Source organism: Macaca mulatta, chromosome 8 (genome assembly GCF_049350105.2).
Source record: "Macaca mulatta isolate MMU2019108-1 chromosome 8, T2T-MMU8v2.0, whole genome shotgun sequence".
In the NCBI taxonomy this organism is placed as follows: domain Eukaryota; kingdom Metazoa; phylum Chordata; class Mammalia; order Primates; family Cercopithecidae; genus Macaca; species Macaca mulatta.
Window position 1 is genome coordinate 141347501 of NC_133413.1, and position 17666 is coordinate 141365166.

General features: G+C 41.5%; 1 protein-coding gene across 4 annotated transcripts in view; it reads right to left on the bottom strand.

Annotated features, from left to right (window-relative positions):
- ADCY8 (adenylate cyclase 8) overlaps positions 1 to 17666 on the bottom strand; it is a 261431-nt gene that overhangs the window by 151706 nt on the left and 92059 nt on the right. For all 4 annotated transcript variants that reach the window (XM_077942879.1, XM_015145995.3, XM_015145994.3 and 1 more), the window contains exons 3-4: positions 13327 to 13457; positions 4832 to 4943 (exon numbers count right to left, since the gene is read on the bottom strand). In XM_077942879.1, coding sequence (XP_077799005.1) covers positions 4832 to 4943; positions 13327 to 13457 — 243 coding nt within the window. The remainder of the gene's footprint in view (positions 1 to 4831; positions 4944 to 13326; positions 13458 to 17666) is intronic.

Below are 17666 nucleotides of genomic sequence, written 5' to 3' on the forward strand. Positions count from 1 at the left end.
CAGCTGTGTGGGAAAAGCAGGGCCCCAGAGCTGGAGAAGGGGAGTTATTGATAAAAAGTGCCCACTGAGAAAACAACAGTACTGTTGATGCCCTTGTAGTAGCAAGCTGTAAAGCACTGTGTTGGTTTCCCAATCTCACCAGGAGTTGGACATTATGTTTGGGTAATGGATAAGTAAATATACTATCCCAAGAAAAACAAATATTAGACAGGGAAAAGAGAATCAGAACTGTCTGTGGAACTTCCCCGTCAGATTTCTGGAGACTTGTCAACGTTCCCAAATGGGCCCAGATGCAATCTTCAGAACTCTGACAGCATGTACAGCCATCCCAGGATTATTTTTAGGAGACCAGAGCTCCTGTCTACTGGCTGCTTCAATGCAGCTAATTTTGCAAGACAGGTGACAATGAGGTCTGATTGATCAAATAAAAGAAGCTTAAGGCCTTCAGTTATTTATTCTAAGGCCTTGAGAGTGTCATGATCAGAATGGAACTTAGAAAGTTTCTTGTTCATTGGTGCTAGCAGTGCCCAGATTTGTGGAGTTAGTGGGACTGTTATGAAAAAAGAAATCAGAGGGTTCAGGGATGTTGTAGAGTACATTTTTTTTTTTGTCAAGAAAATATGAACAATCCATCACCAAACACCAAAAACAGCAATCCAAATACTATCTACTATCCCCATCACTTACAAAGACATATCCTCAGTATAAAGGCAAGGTTTTCTTTTTACCTAAATAAATGTAACATTATGAAAACTCACTACATTGCTCTTATCATTTTTAAAATCTTATGCCCACAAGTTTAAAATTTCCAGTTTGTGTGTATGGAGCAGAATTTGAGAACCAGTGTTCCGATATCTTATTCTGATTTTGCAGATCCGAGCACTGAGACTGGAAGGCAGGGACTGGTGACTTCATCTGCAAATGGTCTTTTGGGTCATTGGGTTGGTATGTGAAAGAAAGCCTGGTGCCATCAAAACCAGATGCATGGATTGGCCTGTTGCCTGTTTGCTACAGGGAGGGATGAGGGAAAGGGGCATAACAAAAATTACTTTGGTCTAAGAATCTGACGTCTGCATTCCAGGCAAATTTACCTACTGTTTGACCTTGGATAAGATACTGAAGCCACTGTATGTGGGTTTCAATTCCTCATATGTGACAAGTGCCAAAATAATCTATCTTGTCCTTAATACATAACAGAGTAAGCTTGGCCGTCACTTAACAATGACAATGACAACTGACACCCGGAAGTAGCCTTCTCAATGTTCAACATGCTGCTCCTTATCTTTTTTCGTTGAGCTTCACAATAAAACTCTGAACATGGCAGAGCAGGTAAAGTCACATCTGTTTTACAGATACAAAAATCTCAGTGGAGAGAGGGGAAGCTTTCTGTGCTACAGAGGAGCTAGGTAACAGTAACAACCTGGGCTGGACATCACCCTCACCAACTCTGAATCTGTGATCTCTCCCTGAGAACAGAGGTGAAAGCACTTTGGAAAAAATCTAAGTGGGGACAGGAGCTAATAGTCGCTGAGCACATACAATGTGCCAGGCAATGTGCTAAATACATTACACTTATGTCACTTAGTCTTCAGGACCACTTTCTGAGTCACGTGCCATTTTACAGATGGGAACAGCAGGCTTGAGGGAAAGGCCACATGGCAAGTAGGAGGCAGAAGAAGAATTCAAACCCGTGTTCGTCCGATTGTGGGGCTCCATGCTCTCTCTTGTCAAAACTGCAGGAATTATGGCAAAGTCCAGAATGGTAGGTCTCCTGACAAAAGTGTGTTTTAGAAGGAGATTGTGTAAAATAGTTGATTACTTTTCTGAGGCTGACATTGAATAATGATGTGATGATGTTCATGTCCAGGGTTTGCTGTTCTTCCAACAAAAGGTGGAGCTGGTAGCCTCCTTGAAACTCTTTGGATCCCAAATACATGGTTGTATATATGCATATATATTATATAAAATTATTTTATATATAAAAATAAAATGTATGTAATATATATAATATATTAAAGGCCTGGATTCTTATCTGTCAAGGTCTGTCAATTTGCAGATACATTTTTTCTGATCAAATACTATGAGCTGTCAGATGACTTGACAGTAATATCCAAATAACTTATTTGTACCAGAAACTACCTTGAAAAGTTCACATACAGGAAGCCAGAGTGCTTTGGAAAAAAATATTCAAAAAGAAAAATAAAGTAGAGTGAGGATCTTCTTGAAAATTTTATTGAGTTGGCCTTATTGCAATGCTTTCCTCCTGTCTTGATGACTTTGACATTATCAAAATCTTGGAAAATTCCCAAGAGTTTATGAAACTGCACATACAGACAGTAGATAAAAATTAGGAGATGAATGCACCAAATGATCAAAGATGGTTATATTGTTCATGGGGTAGAATTACAGGGATGTGTACTTTGCATTGTGTACATCTTCGATGTTTGAATTTTAATATAATGAACACGTGTAATTTTAATAAGCAGAAAAACTCAATAAAAATGAAAAAGAAAAGACTTTCAAAGCAAAAACATTAGTGCTATCAATGTACTTTTTAAAAAAGTTAGAAATCCCAACAAATTTTATAGTATTTTATCTAATTGTAATCACATAAGTGGTACATGAATATATTGTCCTAGTAAAAATGAAACTGTAGATAAGGTTGAAGTCTCCTAGGACAGCCTCTTCTCGTCAAACACACAGCACCCTGGAAGCCTAGTCTTCTTGCCCTCTCCATGGAGGCTGCTATGCATTCACATGTGGTTTTTCCCTTGCCAGACTCTGAGCTTCTTGAGGGGAAGGATGGGTTTTGCCTTTTCAGAGTCTCGCACAGTACCTGACAAAGTACCTTTTCTCTTTCTCTGGGTCAGCAGAGTTTACTGTGACACCAGAAACGGACCTTAATCACATCTGCCAGTGGATTTTGGATGGCCATTTTTGTTCATCTTGGCATCTTTGATAAAAAATATCAGAACCATAATAGGAAATGGAATAGCTATGTGTAACTGATACCAACCACCACTGATGCAACAATAAAAGGAAATGGTATACATGTTTTCCCCCAGCCCCCAGCCCTCCAGCTAAAACCAACCCTCCTATTAGGAGGATACCTCAGTTTCCACTTCCTCCTCTTTCCCTGTCAGTCTCCTAGCTAGTAGCTGTTCAGTAGCTGAAATTCATACTACGGTTGCTTGACAAGTCCCTGCCTGCCTTTCTAGCCTCATCTCCACTACTTCCTACCCTGAACTGTATCCTCTAGCAATCTCTTCTGGTTTCTTCACATATGCAGAGTAACATCTTTATGCTGGTTTTCTCCTCTGCATAAAATATCCTGCTCTGATTTCTTTGCCTTGCTAATTAGTGTATAAATTATGTATAATAAAATCACCTTTTTGACAAAGTCAAACTCATGTCTGTCTGACTGTGGGGCTCCATGCCCTCTCTCGACAATACTGTAAAGAGTGATGGAAACAACCACCATAATAAAAATATAAAGCAGCTATGTAATCCCCCAAATCACCCCACCCCATGCTCCATTGCTATCCATATGCTTACTCCATTCCCAGCCCTCCTTGCAGCTACTTATCTGTTTTCTGCCTCTGTAATTGTACCTTTTATAGGATGTCTTGTAAATGGAGTCATAAAATACCTAGCCTTTTGTATCTGGCTTCTTTCACTTGGCATACTGCACTTGAGATTCATTGATGTTGCACATAAGAGTGGATAATTCTATTTTTATTGCTGGACAGTATTCTATTGTAGTATTTACATCCTTTTTAAGACTCGGCTTAAGAGTCACTTTCTTCAAGAAGCCTTCTCTCATCTAAAGGTCATGTGTTGCCTCTGTGTTTCCATGGCCCCCAGACTGACCCTCCTCATAAGACATGGCACATTTTATATTCCTTACCTATTTATGAATCCCTAACTAGACTCAATTCTAGGAAAGGAGGAGGTGTGTTTTCATGATTCTCATATTCCTAACACATAGCAGCATGTACAATACCTAGTAGGTGCTTAAATGCAAGTATGAATGTATCTCCCATAGAGTGAGGCAGTCTTAAAAGAGGACATTTTGACGTTCTAAAAATGAACTACCACTTGATGTGGTGTTATTTAATTCTCATTACAGCTCTCTGAGGTTGGCACTAACATACACACTTTACCAAACAGGAAATTAAGATGTCTATTTGAACCCAAAGCCCACTCTAAAGTACAGTGTGACAATGATATTACTTTGTAACTCAAGTGGATTTAGGACTATGAATCTGTGTTTTGATAGCAAATGTCCATCTCCTTTAATCTGTTTTCTAGCTTAGCTCTGATCAAGCCTACTGGAAAATGAAGACACTGTCTTGCTGGCTAAAAACAAAGCTCTTAAGTTAGGTTGATCAAAATGGTGGTGGGATGGCCCAGCAGATTACTGGTTTTTGAGAATGTGCTAATTCATCCCAGATGGTCAGGGTTGGCTGGAAAACTGCAGGCTGTCATTGCTGCATGCATGAGCACTGAAGCTGCAGCTGGATGGCACCTGGCCACGTGCAAGGGGAAGCAATGATAGGGGTGTGGAAAGCAGATAAAAGGGACTTGGGTTTGATTGTCACTCAACCAGCTGTCTCTCAATTGAGAAAATTAATCTGACAAATCTTCCGCCTGAGACCTGTAAACAGCTAATATCAGTCCCCAGAAAGTGAGAGGGTCAGGGTCCATGCCTAGGGACAGGATGCAGAATGGTAATGACTTTGGGGAAGAAGGCTGAATCCTTCTCTTTCCTTATTCCATATGCAGTCCCTCACTCCTGCAAAAGACTAGGAGGGAATTAAATTCAACTCACATGGGCCAGTCGATCAAATCTGGCAAAGAGCTCGTTGAGCATCCTGACCAGCTCCTGAGCAGACAAGGTCGTGGAGAGGTTGGTAAATCCTTTAACATCTGCAAAAAGAATACTAAACACAGGGAAGAGGGTGGGGGTGGGGGGAGAAAACATATTAATATTTTAATGCACCTTGGGATACACATCAACATCCTCCCAATAGATAAACTGTCTTTGTGGTCTGAGATTTTAGCTCTCGCTGCCATGAGAGTCAGGAGGAATGTCTCAGTATTTAATAAATATCTCAGCAGAGAGTCCACCCAGGAGCTCAGGAAGGACAAGGTGACAACAGGAAGCCCTTTTGTCCTGTGCAGTGCTGTGTAGAGTGAGCAATGCAAACAACCCAAAAGAGAATTTGTCACCATGAAGAGATCAATTTCTTGTGAAAAGCAAGATGAAACTTTATGAATTATCTCTATATTTTCACAACGAACAGCAATGCACATGCAATGAACACAGAGTAAAACAGTCACAAGGGGCAGGGGCAGAACCCAAAACCTCATCATCTTGAACCCAATGACAGGTACTCTACCCAAAATGGCAGGTAAATAGGCATTTCTCAAAAATTATGACAATAGATGGCAAATCTGGGAGACTTCAGGCAGAATAATTAATTTCCTAAAACTCTCACATTACTAAAGATTTCAGTTAGGTGAGGTCTTGTTCTATGCATATGGCCTGGTACAAGGGACAGAGCAGCTTCCAAAAGCCTTCTAAAAGCCAGGTACTCTCTTAGTTAAACCATACAGTTACTCTGTGGGGCAAGCACAATTCCCTCCATTCAGTCCATGAGGAAACTGAGGCTCAGAGAGGCAAGGAGAATTGCCCAACATCTCACTAGTGGCACATGGCAGAGCTGGGATTGTCCATTTGGCTGAATTGCACTGAGGGACATTGCTCCAATCATCTTACCATGCCATCTCAGCGACCTCTGAAAGGAAAGATGGGACACAAAACAGGATACCATATTTGATCATTTCTCATTTTTCATCCTCTTTGAAAGTGAGGTGTGTCTTACAATTGATCACCTTAGCAGCGTGTCAAGCTTTTTACATCTTTTCTTAGTGTTGCCTAAAATAATGACAAGTCTTACAATCAGCCTATGAGTGTAATTTACTTTTAATGAAATAGGTAATTGGGCTAGAAGACATTGTGGAATGTGCTGACTTACATCAGTCACCACATGTATTCAATCATTCTTAAAATTCATCTCCGTTACAAACCTTTTTAAGAATTTGACATAGACTATGGATTATCTCTCCCCAAAATGCACAAGCATTCAAAATTTTTTTGAAAGAGATTTATACCTTCTGCAAAGTCCATTCATGAAATCATTAGGAATCCTTAGATCTATTGCTTTAGTTAATTATTGAATGGGTCATTCTTTCAGCAAATATTTATATATTTACTATGTGATCAGCTAGGCACTGGGCTAGAAAATTAGATTAAATGATATATAAGACCTAGTGCCTGTCCTCAGGACACTGAGTCTGAGGAATGGAGCTGGAAAGACAAAGAGAAAAATGGAAACAGTGCAGGGTGATGATCGCTGTGATTGAAGGACATATTGGGGGGTGATCAGCCACAAAGGGATCAGGAGTCTCCCAGTAGAGCGAAGTCTCAGCTGGTTCTTGAAGAATGTGATGAGCAAAGTGACTAGGAGGATGGATGCTGTGAGCAGAGAGAACAGTACATTCTAGGATCTGGTGGAAGAATGAGTACATATATAACAAGGTTCTGCAGTAATTCAAGGGCAGCCAGTCAGAAGGCATCACTGAGCAAGGAGGCTAGAAAGAAGAGAGAGATGAGGTCAGAAATATGGGTTGGGCAATGATGGAGAAGGGGCTGGTAAACCAGGATGAAGAATGTAGACTTTGTCCTGAAAGTGATGGAAAGCTAGTGAATGGGATTTAAGCATGGACATGATGCCAATAGATTTTCAGTTTAGAAAGCTACCTTTGGCAGAGTGACTATACTACCATTGTCTTCTACAGTTCTGTGGTGGCATAGCATATGGTCATATGCACAGAATTTGAGTCTAGATAGATCTGGGTTCAAATCTTAGCTCACCACTTATGAATTTTATGACCTTGGGCAGCTTCCTGAACTTCTGTAAGCCCTAGCTCTGTAAACCGGAGATAACTGTCATACTTGCCTCATTAGTGGGTAGCATTTAGCACATCATCTGGCAATTGCCAGCATAGTAAATGCTCCTTAAATGTGTTAGCTTTTGTTATCATTTTACAAAATTATACTATAATTGCATGTTATATTTGAGAGAGAAAGAGAAGAGAGAGGTAACAGAGGTAGAAAATAATATGGCCCTTCATTGGATTATGTTTCACTTGTAGCTAAAAGCATTCCTAACTGTTGATGAAGCCTGAACTTCCAGAAGGCAGCAACACTTACAGAGTATTGACTGTGGACTTGGTATTGCTCTGGCAGCCCTACATGTATTCACTTATTTATTCCATGTAACCTATGAGGGAGAACCTATCATGATCTTCTCCATTTTATGGAACTGAGGCCTAAGTATCTTGCCCATAATCATGAAGAACTAGAATTTGAACCAGGAAGCCTGGCTCTGGCATCCGTACTCTTTTTTGCTCAACTATGTTACTTTTGAAGCAAGAAAAGTCATTGCTATGACAGGTGGGAAGTGGACAGGCTCTTAGATCACTTGGTTTAGCACATTCCCTTTATGAATCCATAAGCCCCAAACTACTAGTATCCATCTGTCTATGGCAAGAATGGCATAGAATAAATAAATGCCAATTTATTTATTCATTCAACAGTTTATTAATTAAATGACTACTATACACCAAGCAGTGGAGATAAAGTAGTGAGCAGATGATAGCATCATCCCAGCCTTTACAAAGCTCACAGCTTACTGAAAAAACAAATGGATTCCCTGAGAGCTAAGATCATAAAAGTTTCACATATCTTCAGTGTTCCAATATCATCAAACTTCTCCAGGTCTTTTGATCCCACTGTACATTATGCACGTGTATCTTTGTACATGCTACACCTGATCCCTGGTATAGCTTTTTCCCCCTTTCGCTACCTATTAAAATCTGACTTGTCCTTCAAAGCCCCCTCAGGTGTTAAAATCATGTTAAGAGTCTATACCTCTCTGGAGACTTCCCCAAGCATAGCCAGTTATCCCCAACTCGAGCTTCTTGCCCTGTTGGCACCCCTCTCTGTTATAACACTTAACTCTCCATAGCACAATCATATGTGGCTAAGTGTGCTCCATCTATTAGCTGAAGAACAAGAATGAAGTCACCTTTGTATCCCACCTGCCCAGCACACAGTTGGCCGTATTACATGTTTCCTTAGTCCAATCAACAGAAACATTCAGAATTAAGTCCTCCTTCCTCAAAGCATGGTCATGGCCCCCAGTGGCATCTCATGAAACACTGTTAGAAATGTAGACTCTCAAGCCACCTCTCCAGACCCACTGTACCACAATCTGCTTTAATTGAGCCATAGATGATTTGGGTGCACATTTAAGACTCAGAAGCACTGGTGTAAGTCATAGTTGTACAATAAGGATTTATTGAATAAAAGATCAGAGGCAGAAACCAGGGCCCTTGTTCTCATTCCATTGCTTGTTCTGCCACCCCTGGTGTTGGGCTCAGATCATCAAGTCTTTTGATTCTTGGCATAAATTTGCAGCTTTCCAGGATGAATATACCAAGGGGCCATAGTAATTTTCAACTCTAATTTGGTTACATAAGTTGTTTATTTGGCTAAAAATACGTCATGTTACCTAATAGTCACTCTTTAAATAGAATCCCCAAGGAAGCCTTTGCAGAGTTCAATAGAATCATTAGGAACATGGTGCCTGTGTAGACTCCTCTCACTAAGTTTCAGATGTGTTCAGTGTTCCAATATCATAACTGTGTGTTCTTGGGAAAGTTACTTAACCTCTCTGAGCTTCCATTTTTCTTGATAATAAAGTAAAGGTCATTAAAGCTACTCTGTAGGACTACATAAGAAGATAACTTGCAAATCATTGCATAATTCTCAATAAATGAAGGGTATATAATGTCTTTGTGAAGTTTTTACAAATCTGGAAGTGCTTAACTGCCACGCGGATGGATCTAGAAGGCCATAAAGTTCTCTAGGTCCATTCAATTGCATTTTGCTTGTTCGCGAAACTCTAGTCTACAGGACAGATGTAGTGATCATACATGTTGACAGGGCTGGCTGGAAATTAACAGCCAGTCAAGAAAGCGAACAGACTTAGCAAGAGTCTAAAAATGAGGATTTTTCTGATCCTTGACAATGGTTCACTAAAATGTCTACCATGGCACAGGGCGAGATAAAGACAAAGGTGTCTCCCAGACAGACCCACAAAATCTGTGTCAGCAAATGTGCAAATGTACATGAAATGGAGTTGGCAGGGCCGATAGGAAATAGCAAAAAGAACCATGACAGAGAAGGATGACTGCCCACCAAATCCATGCCTCTGTTTGCATAGTCAATCCACCTGTCACTAGGAAAGGCCATTGAGCCAGAGGCACCATTCCCAGCCCACTTTGTTTCTAGGCGGGCACCTGGAATTGATTCTCCCTAATGGAATCTGAGCAGAAATGACATATGTCATTTTCAGGTTAAGGTGGTAAAAAAAAAAAAAAAAAAAAAGTAGGTGTGAGTACTCTGTGCTTCCCCTTCCAATAACCAAATTCTGGGAACTTTGAGGCCCAAGGGATGGTAGTTACAAAACAAAGGAGCCTTTGTCCCCGAATCACCCACTGACCGGTAATATCAGCAGTGAACACTTGTGTGAATAAATTTGATTGCGTTAAAAATCACTGAAATTGGAAGGGTATTTGAAAGAGCAGATAGCATTATCCTAATGAATACAAGAAGTGTCTTAAGTATCTGGGGGGAAAAGACAGGAAAGATAAATAGAATTGGGTAGGTGGGGTGGAGAGCCTGAATGGCTTCCAGTAAAAAGCTGGTGGCCAGGTGGATCCTCAGGTGAACCTGGAGAAGTCTCAGAGGTTGATAGCTGAAGTCAACTTGAGCGTTCAAAAGAGCCCAGCTTTTGGATTGGGAAACGGAGGCTCACAGAGGTGAGGTGATGGAATCGAAGTCTCGCCAAGGGTGTGGCTACCCCAGCCCACGTGGGCACAGGAATGCCCCCAAGCGTGGCGCCTGTAATCATACCCTTTCCTGATGAAGGTAAACAGTGGTATGAAATATAAGTCAAGACTTAGAAGTGTACAGCACTTTTTTAGTAAAGAGTCTTCAAAATTAAACAAACAAACAACCCCCCGACCCCCCCCCAAAAAAAAGGCAAGGGAGAAGAAAGAATGCACCAGGCAGTTTACCATGAAGAGGGTGACGGGTTTGGAAATGATTTCAAAAATGCTCCCAACACCACAGCGGGGTTGCTTTGGGGGTTGGGGAAGGGGGTGGAGTAGCCAGTTGGCTTCGTTCTCCGACTTGGGCTAGGGACCGTCCTCCTCTGCTTTCAAGGCTCCGGTCTTATTTTAGCACCCTGCAGCCTCGCAGTGGGCAGGAGACGCCCCGCCGCCCGGAGCTGAGTTCATCTTCCCGAAACCCCGGGAGCCGCGGGCATCTCGCCACGCTGCTCTGAGAATAGCCCGGGAGCAACCGGGCCGGCGGCTGGTTTCTGCTTCAGTTCTCCTCCCCTTAGTAACGGCTCTGAAAATGCAGAGACACGGAGGGCAGAAAACGAAATTTTAATGTACTGTGGCATGAACTTCTGGAAAAGGGTCTCCAGCGCAAGAACTCAGTTCGATGACTTAAAATAAATGGGTGGGGTTGGAGGGGTGGGGGCAGAAGAAACTAGCTGCTCAGGAGTGATGGGAGCACTGAAAAAGGATTCCTGCAAAAAGCAAGCCGCCGAACATGTTTATTGCACTTAAGGCACCTGAGCATGTGGGTGTCGGCGCACGGGCTTGTTGAATTTTCCCTGTATTTCTTTTAAAAGGTATTTTTCGCTCCTTCTTTCTCCATGGTGACAGGCACTTTCATCAGATGCCACATATTTTATTTATGTATTTATATGATTCGTATATATTTATAGCTGAATATGTAATTAAATATTTATTTATTTTTCCCCCAAATATTCATGCAATTTCTGCTTTCTCTGGATCTGCATTTATGGTCAAGCCATTTTGCCACCAGGGAAGGAACATGGAACACCAACTATGATTCTCTGCATGGACCATGGCTCTGCCTTCACTTCTGCTGACGCTTTTGCTCAGAATTCATGTATTTGTGTTTTTCACTTGGCTGACTTCGTCTCAAATAAAGCCAAGAAGAATCATCATCTCTGCCAGGAAGGTTTCTCTACCTATCTCCCTCTCCCCACCCTCCACCACCTCCTTGCCCCAGATTTTCCTCCTTTTATGATCTCCTGGCATTTGTTGCCTGCTTAATAATCAAACCCCATACTCTATTATGATTAATAGGTGCCTATTGTCTTAGAACTAGTATTGAAGAGTTCTTATTATGTGTGGGACCAATTCCTAGATCTGGGGCACAGCTCTTACTGGAATTGCTGTTTGACAAAGGACTGTTTTGCAAACTCAAGCATCTAACTCAGTATAGCTCAAATCTTGGACAAGACCCTGGGAATGACCTATCCTGCTATGCCCCTGAAGGGTTGTGTTAGAATCATGCTCTCTACTGAATTTCAAAATGTGTGTTCCTGCATGCCAGGAATGGAACACCTACAGATGCTGGTAAGTGCAAAGTTGTCCTCTGTCCTACTGACATTAGGAAGAAAGGAACTATGAGAATAGGTTTGTCATTTTTGAAGTTGCTTAATGTAAGGACTCTGACTCTATGTTTGGGAAATTTTTACCTTATGATATTTGGTGGGTGGGAAATACAGTTCCACTGTATAAGCTGAAAATGCCAGAGACTTGCTTTCCAGGCACTTGAAGAAAATGACTGGGCTCAGCCAATCAGACCCATCTGCTCCAGGCTTTAACTTGAGATGCAAAGAAGCAGCAGGAGCAGGAAGTCAGGGCAGAGCAAAGACAGCAATATCAGTTTCTGGGGCTGCAGGAGGAACTGCAGTGGTGGCATGCCGTGTCAGGGGTCAGGGTTGATTGCACAAGCAATGGACTGGTCAGAGACAGTTGGCAGTGGCTACTGCCAACTGCCAGCTGGCCTAGTGCTCTGGCTTGATTTTGCCTATGCCTTTCACTCTGTGGCCTTGCTTCATTCTGGCCCATTTCCCCTGGCCCATTTCCCCCATGCACTTTTCCATTCTTCCCTAATTATTCTGTAATCTGCGACATAACCTTTCAATACATTTCCTTTTTTTTTTTTTTTGAAATGAAGTCTTGCTCTGTTGCCAGGCTGGAGTTCAGTGGCATGATCGCAGTTCACTGCAACCTCTGCCTCCCGGGTTCAAGCGATTCTCCTGCCTCAGCCTCCTGAGTAGCTGGGACTATAGGCATGTACCACCACACTCAGCTAATTTTTGTATTTTTAGTAGAGATGGGGTTTCACCATGTTGGCCAGGATGGTCTCAATCTCTTGACCTCGTGATCCGCCCACCTTGGCCTCCCAAAGTGCTGGGATTACAGGCATGAGCCACCACGCCCAGCCAATACATTTCTTTTAAATCAGTCATGGTTGGATTCTTTTGACTGCAACTAGGAAACATGTCTGAAATGAACTACAATATACTGAATGCTCTACTACTTGCTTAACTCTGCCTGTTGTATATTTTGTATTAATCTTCACTTATGTGATCCACATAAAAACTCTGCAAAGTGGCTAAGAGATGCTCATTTTACAGAGAAGAATTTTGAGATTCAGGTAAATAAATTTCCCAAGATCACAAATAAGGAATAGGCAGAATTGGGATTTTAAAGCTGGTCTGCCTCACCATGGAGTTCACCCTTTGATTTTCATTACATGCCACGGTGTCCAGTGTTGCGTAGAGGGCACTGATGCATGAATGGGGGAGTGAGTGGGAAGATACATGGATGGATGGATGGGTGGATGGATAGATGGATGGTTGACTAAAAATATGTTTGCAAAGGAAAATAAACTGTCATTCTTTTGTATTGTTTTAAACACACTTATGATAAATACAAGGAGGAGATGTATGTGATCACAACTGAAACCCCCAAATTACATTCTGTGATTATTTTTCTTATCATAGTTTAAAAGGTGTTTGCCTTTCCCACTCAAAATGTAAAGACAGACGTGCCTACTATAGGAGAGCTAGGCAGTAGGTCAACGAGCGAGTATAATTTTATTCTGTGACATTCTTCTCCAGCCTTAATTTAGAAATGTAGAACTCTCTGATGAATAATCACTAGGTAATGAATTAATCAACCAAATGAGGAAAGGTGCTGACACTCAGGCAGACAGAAGTCACGGAAGTGCGAGGAGAGCACCCAAACACACATGGATCACGCCGAGAGCCGGGGCAAGGGTGTTGCGTTTCTCACCTGACATTCTCATAGCGATGGATGTAGATCCGATGGAACTGGTGCTGCAGGTGCTCGTCTTCCACATTGGTCATGTCGTTGATCATTTCCAGGACAACAAACCGGGGGAGCACAGAAAGCACGAGCCGCTCCTGGAACAAATGAAGAGGGACTGTCCTGTTAGGCTGACCAGCGAGTCTCAGATGGGAGGGTGGAGGGTGGAGAAGTCATGGGACTTTTGGATGAACTTCCTTTGGAGTTGATAATTTCATACCATTCTATGAATATGACAACTATTTATTGAGTACTTATTACTTGCCAGGCACTCTGCTGGATGTTGGATATATACTGGTGAGCCAAATGGATGTGGTTCTGACTACGGTGGAGCTTGCATTCTAATAAGGAAGATACATTAAGTATTACATACCCAAAGATACCTACACACATTCACAAAATGTGATGAGTGCCATGCAAAAACAGGTCATGATGAGAGAGTACAATGGTTGATGACAGAGATTCATATCAGGGATTAAGAATGACCTTACCAAGGAATTGATATTTAAAATTGAGACCTGAAAATTTGGAAGGAGTCAGTCCTGTGTAGTGCAAGGAGACATCCAGGAATTAAAAATAATAACTACAAATATCCTGAGGCAGAAAAGAGCAATGGTGTGGCTGGAAGGTGGTGATAGCAATGAGGTTGGAGGTGTAGCTAGATCTTGCAGGTGAGCATACGATGTTTGCGTTTAATTCCAACTACAACTGAAAGCCACTAAATGGTACTAAGCAGCAGAGTGACATAAGTGGATTCATGTTTTAAAAGATCACTTTGACTGGGATTTGGAGAATGTGTTCTGGGGAGGAGCCAAGGCTGGAGACAGAAGGACTAGGTGGGGAAGCTCCTGGAATGTCCAGGTGAGGTAAGATTCATAGAACTGGCAACCTAGATGGCAGGAAAGAAAGAGGGTGTGCCCATCGTGACAGCTAGTTTTGAATTTGGTTGCCTGGGAGAGTGAGCCACACTTATAGAAACAGGTAACATACAAAAGAAACCAGGCTTACAAGGCACTAGCTCTTTATCAAAGATGAGAGGAAGTGAGACGCACGCAGCCAGAAAGTGGGTTCCTAACACCAGACAATAATATTCTTTCTATTGTGATCACCACTGTACATAAAAGCAAAGGAATGGGTTAACTAGCAACATGAATTGAATTCTAAAAAGTCCTTGTGTTGTGGAAACTAGGCAAGAGGCTGGCTTCTGACACATGGTTTACTTGGTTACATGGTTTACTGTGATAGATGAAGTTTAATACTTTTAGTTGAATAACAGAAAATAGGGTAATTATCATTGATATGATCATAATAGGTCATGTGGAAGTATCTAGTTGAGGCATATCACTGTAGAGAGTTAAAATTTCTCTCAGTCTATGGTTTACTATAGTGTCAAATTGAGTTTAAGACAGGCACATTCTAATCACCACAGTTCCTCATATCTTTGTAGTTATTTATGGGTATTAAGCATTGTCACCATTCATTCTTTCATGTGTTTCTCTCGAAACCCTGACAATCAGCTTGCAGAAATAATCATTTTCATATAATGGACAGACTGAGTCCAGGAGAGATTAAGTTACCTGCACAACCTGAACAGTTAATCAAGCGGCAGTTGCAGGATGCAGTCCTTTCCCTTGTTATTCCTTGCTGGGATTCTTGGTGAGATGGGAAAAGTCTTGGATTGAGTCTGATGGAGAAGTTTAGATTCCGACTCTATCATTGGATATTCATGTGGCATTAGGCAAACTACCTCATCTTTCTGTGCCTTAGTTTCCTAATTTGGCAAGTATTAATAGCACTAATATCATCTAGTTCAACGGGTTGCTGTGAGAATTCAATGCGATAAAATATGTGAGGGGCCTGGCATCACATCCTTCTCCCTCCTCTCACCTCTACTTAACCCTGCCTCTCATGCAAAAGCCTTTATTAATGAAGTGCCCATTGAACGACATATGATGAAGCCCTTTCTTCTCTTGAGTGCTATCCCATCGCAGGACTAAGAGGCATGTTTTCTGCAAATGCCCCAACATCATGTCCATTTTGTGTTCATTTGTGCTATTTGTCAACTTCCCAGGTACTTGTGGCCCTGTTCTCTCAATTGCTGCTGGGTGGGAGTAGGTGCTAATCACAGCTTTGAGGGGCACTAGTGCTCTGTCAATGGCTGGGGATGTTTAATTAAGATGCCACTGCATCTGCACTTGTAAGGGAAGCAATAGAGCTGTAATACACAACCCGCACACACTCCTGGACCCCACGGTCAATTTGTAAAAGTGTTTGACTGCAAATCATCCTTACTAGTGTTGCAAATCATACAACTAGTGTTGTATTACAGTGACGTTTTAATAACCAGAATGAGAAAAATGGAAGAATGTATGTTAGGAAGAGAATGGCACAGGAGATAAAAAGGTGGTGATGCAGCAAATAAAATGCTCCAAGTGTAGGGAAGACATGGGAACTGAAGAGAGACACAAGAAAGGTATTCATTCACAGGACCTAGTTAAGAAGATGTTCCTCCCTGAAATGCAAGTCCATGGACATATTTATGAGGCTATCCCATGGATTCTGTACTCTGACCATTCCTCAGAATGTTTTGAAGGGTCATAAAAGCACAGCTGCCCTGACCTCGCCCAGACCTACTGAATTGGACTCTGAAAAAAATGGTCAAGCAGGTGGGGTTTTTAAAAACTCCTTAGGTTTTTGGGATACTCAGGTAGGATTGAGAAATGCTGGCTTATCCTGTGGCAAGCACTACTAAGCACATTATTATACTCAACCTTTACTATAGTTCCACAAAACAGGTTATTTCCCAAACAAAACAAAAACATGGTTATAGTAAACTGATTACCTAGCAACATGAGGACCTAGATCATAAATAGCAAAGAATTGAAACCAAATTCTCCTGACTCCCAAAATATCTCTAACGACTGCACTTCCTGCATAATGTATTCTAATCACCTCTTATCTGATCCACATGGCTCTTCAGAAAATTATAAATTAAGGCAGCACGTGGGCTATTCCTATGATTGGAGCTAACAGCATGCAACAAAGCATCAGAGGAGGAAAGAACCATTGTTCATTAAGGAAGATGAGGGAGGAGTTTCTAAGGAGGGTTCCTGAAAAATGGGTGAGGGTTCAAATATTATATTTATTTATTCATTTAACAAATATTTATTGAGAACATACTCCATGTCAGTTCATTTCTAGATATGGGAGATATATAGATACAAGAGAGTAAGACAGCCAAGATCCTAGAGGGAGATTTTACAGGTAGAGACTGACAGGCTCCCAGAATGGCATGTAAACATAAGCAGTCTTACTTCAGAGCTACCATCTAGTTGGCTCTGAAGCAACTACTGTGGGCCAGGGACTGAGTTAAGAGATTCATGCATAATTTCATGTGACATTCCACGTAACTCCATGGCAGAAATAACTCATCGTAGATTAACAAATGAGAAAACGAAGGCTCGGAGAAGTAGTTTCTCAAGGTTATACAGCAAAGAAGGGCCAGTATCTAGTCTATCAGACCTCAGAGCCAGTTGGAAGCTTCCCCTTCACCTTATCAGAGAAAGCCGTTCCTAAAAAAAAATCCCTCCAAGCCCTATTTTCAGAAATTGAAAATGTAGTTACCACTGAAATTAGAGGTGCACAATTACGTCTACAGTTAAACAAAACATACACGTGATACTCAATGATTACTTAATTGAATCCTTAAAATAAAAATAAAACAAAAATAAAACAGAATAGTACAGTTAAAAGAAATCAATGAAAATATGTCAAATGGTGCCAAAAATTGTTGCTACCACACATTATGCAAACTAAAAACATTTTTTAAATGAAAAATTAAGAAACTTTACAATTGCAATCTAAGAAGACCCATAGTGGGTTTCCTTTTGTGGAACTCAGCTGCTTTTCAGACACGTGGACGCTGCATCAGATTTTCTGATGTGAAGAAATGCCTAGGGAAGTAGTTATTAAATGCAATTCATCTGAAGTTAAATGTGTGGAGCCAGGCCGAGTGTGGTTGCTAAGGCCTGTAAATCCCAGCACTTTGGGTGGCTGAGCTGGGAAGAATGCTTGAGCACAGGAGTTTGAGACTAGCCTGGGCAACATGTTAAGACCTCATCTCTACAAAAAATTTGAAAATTAGCCAGGCATGGTGGCATGTGCCTATAGTCCCAGATACTTGGGAGGCTGAGGTAGGAGGATCGTTTGAGCCAGGGAGGTCGAGACTGCAATGAGCTGTGTTTGTGCTACTGCACTTCAGCCTGGGCAACAGAGAAAGACCTTGCCTCAAAAAAAAAAAAAAAAAT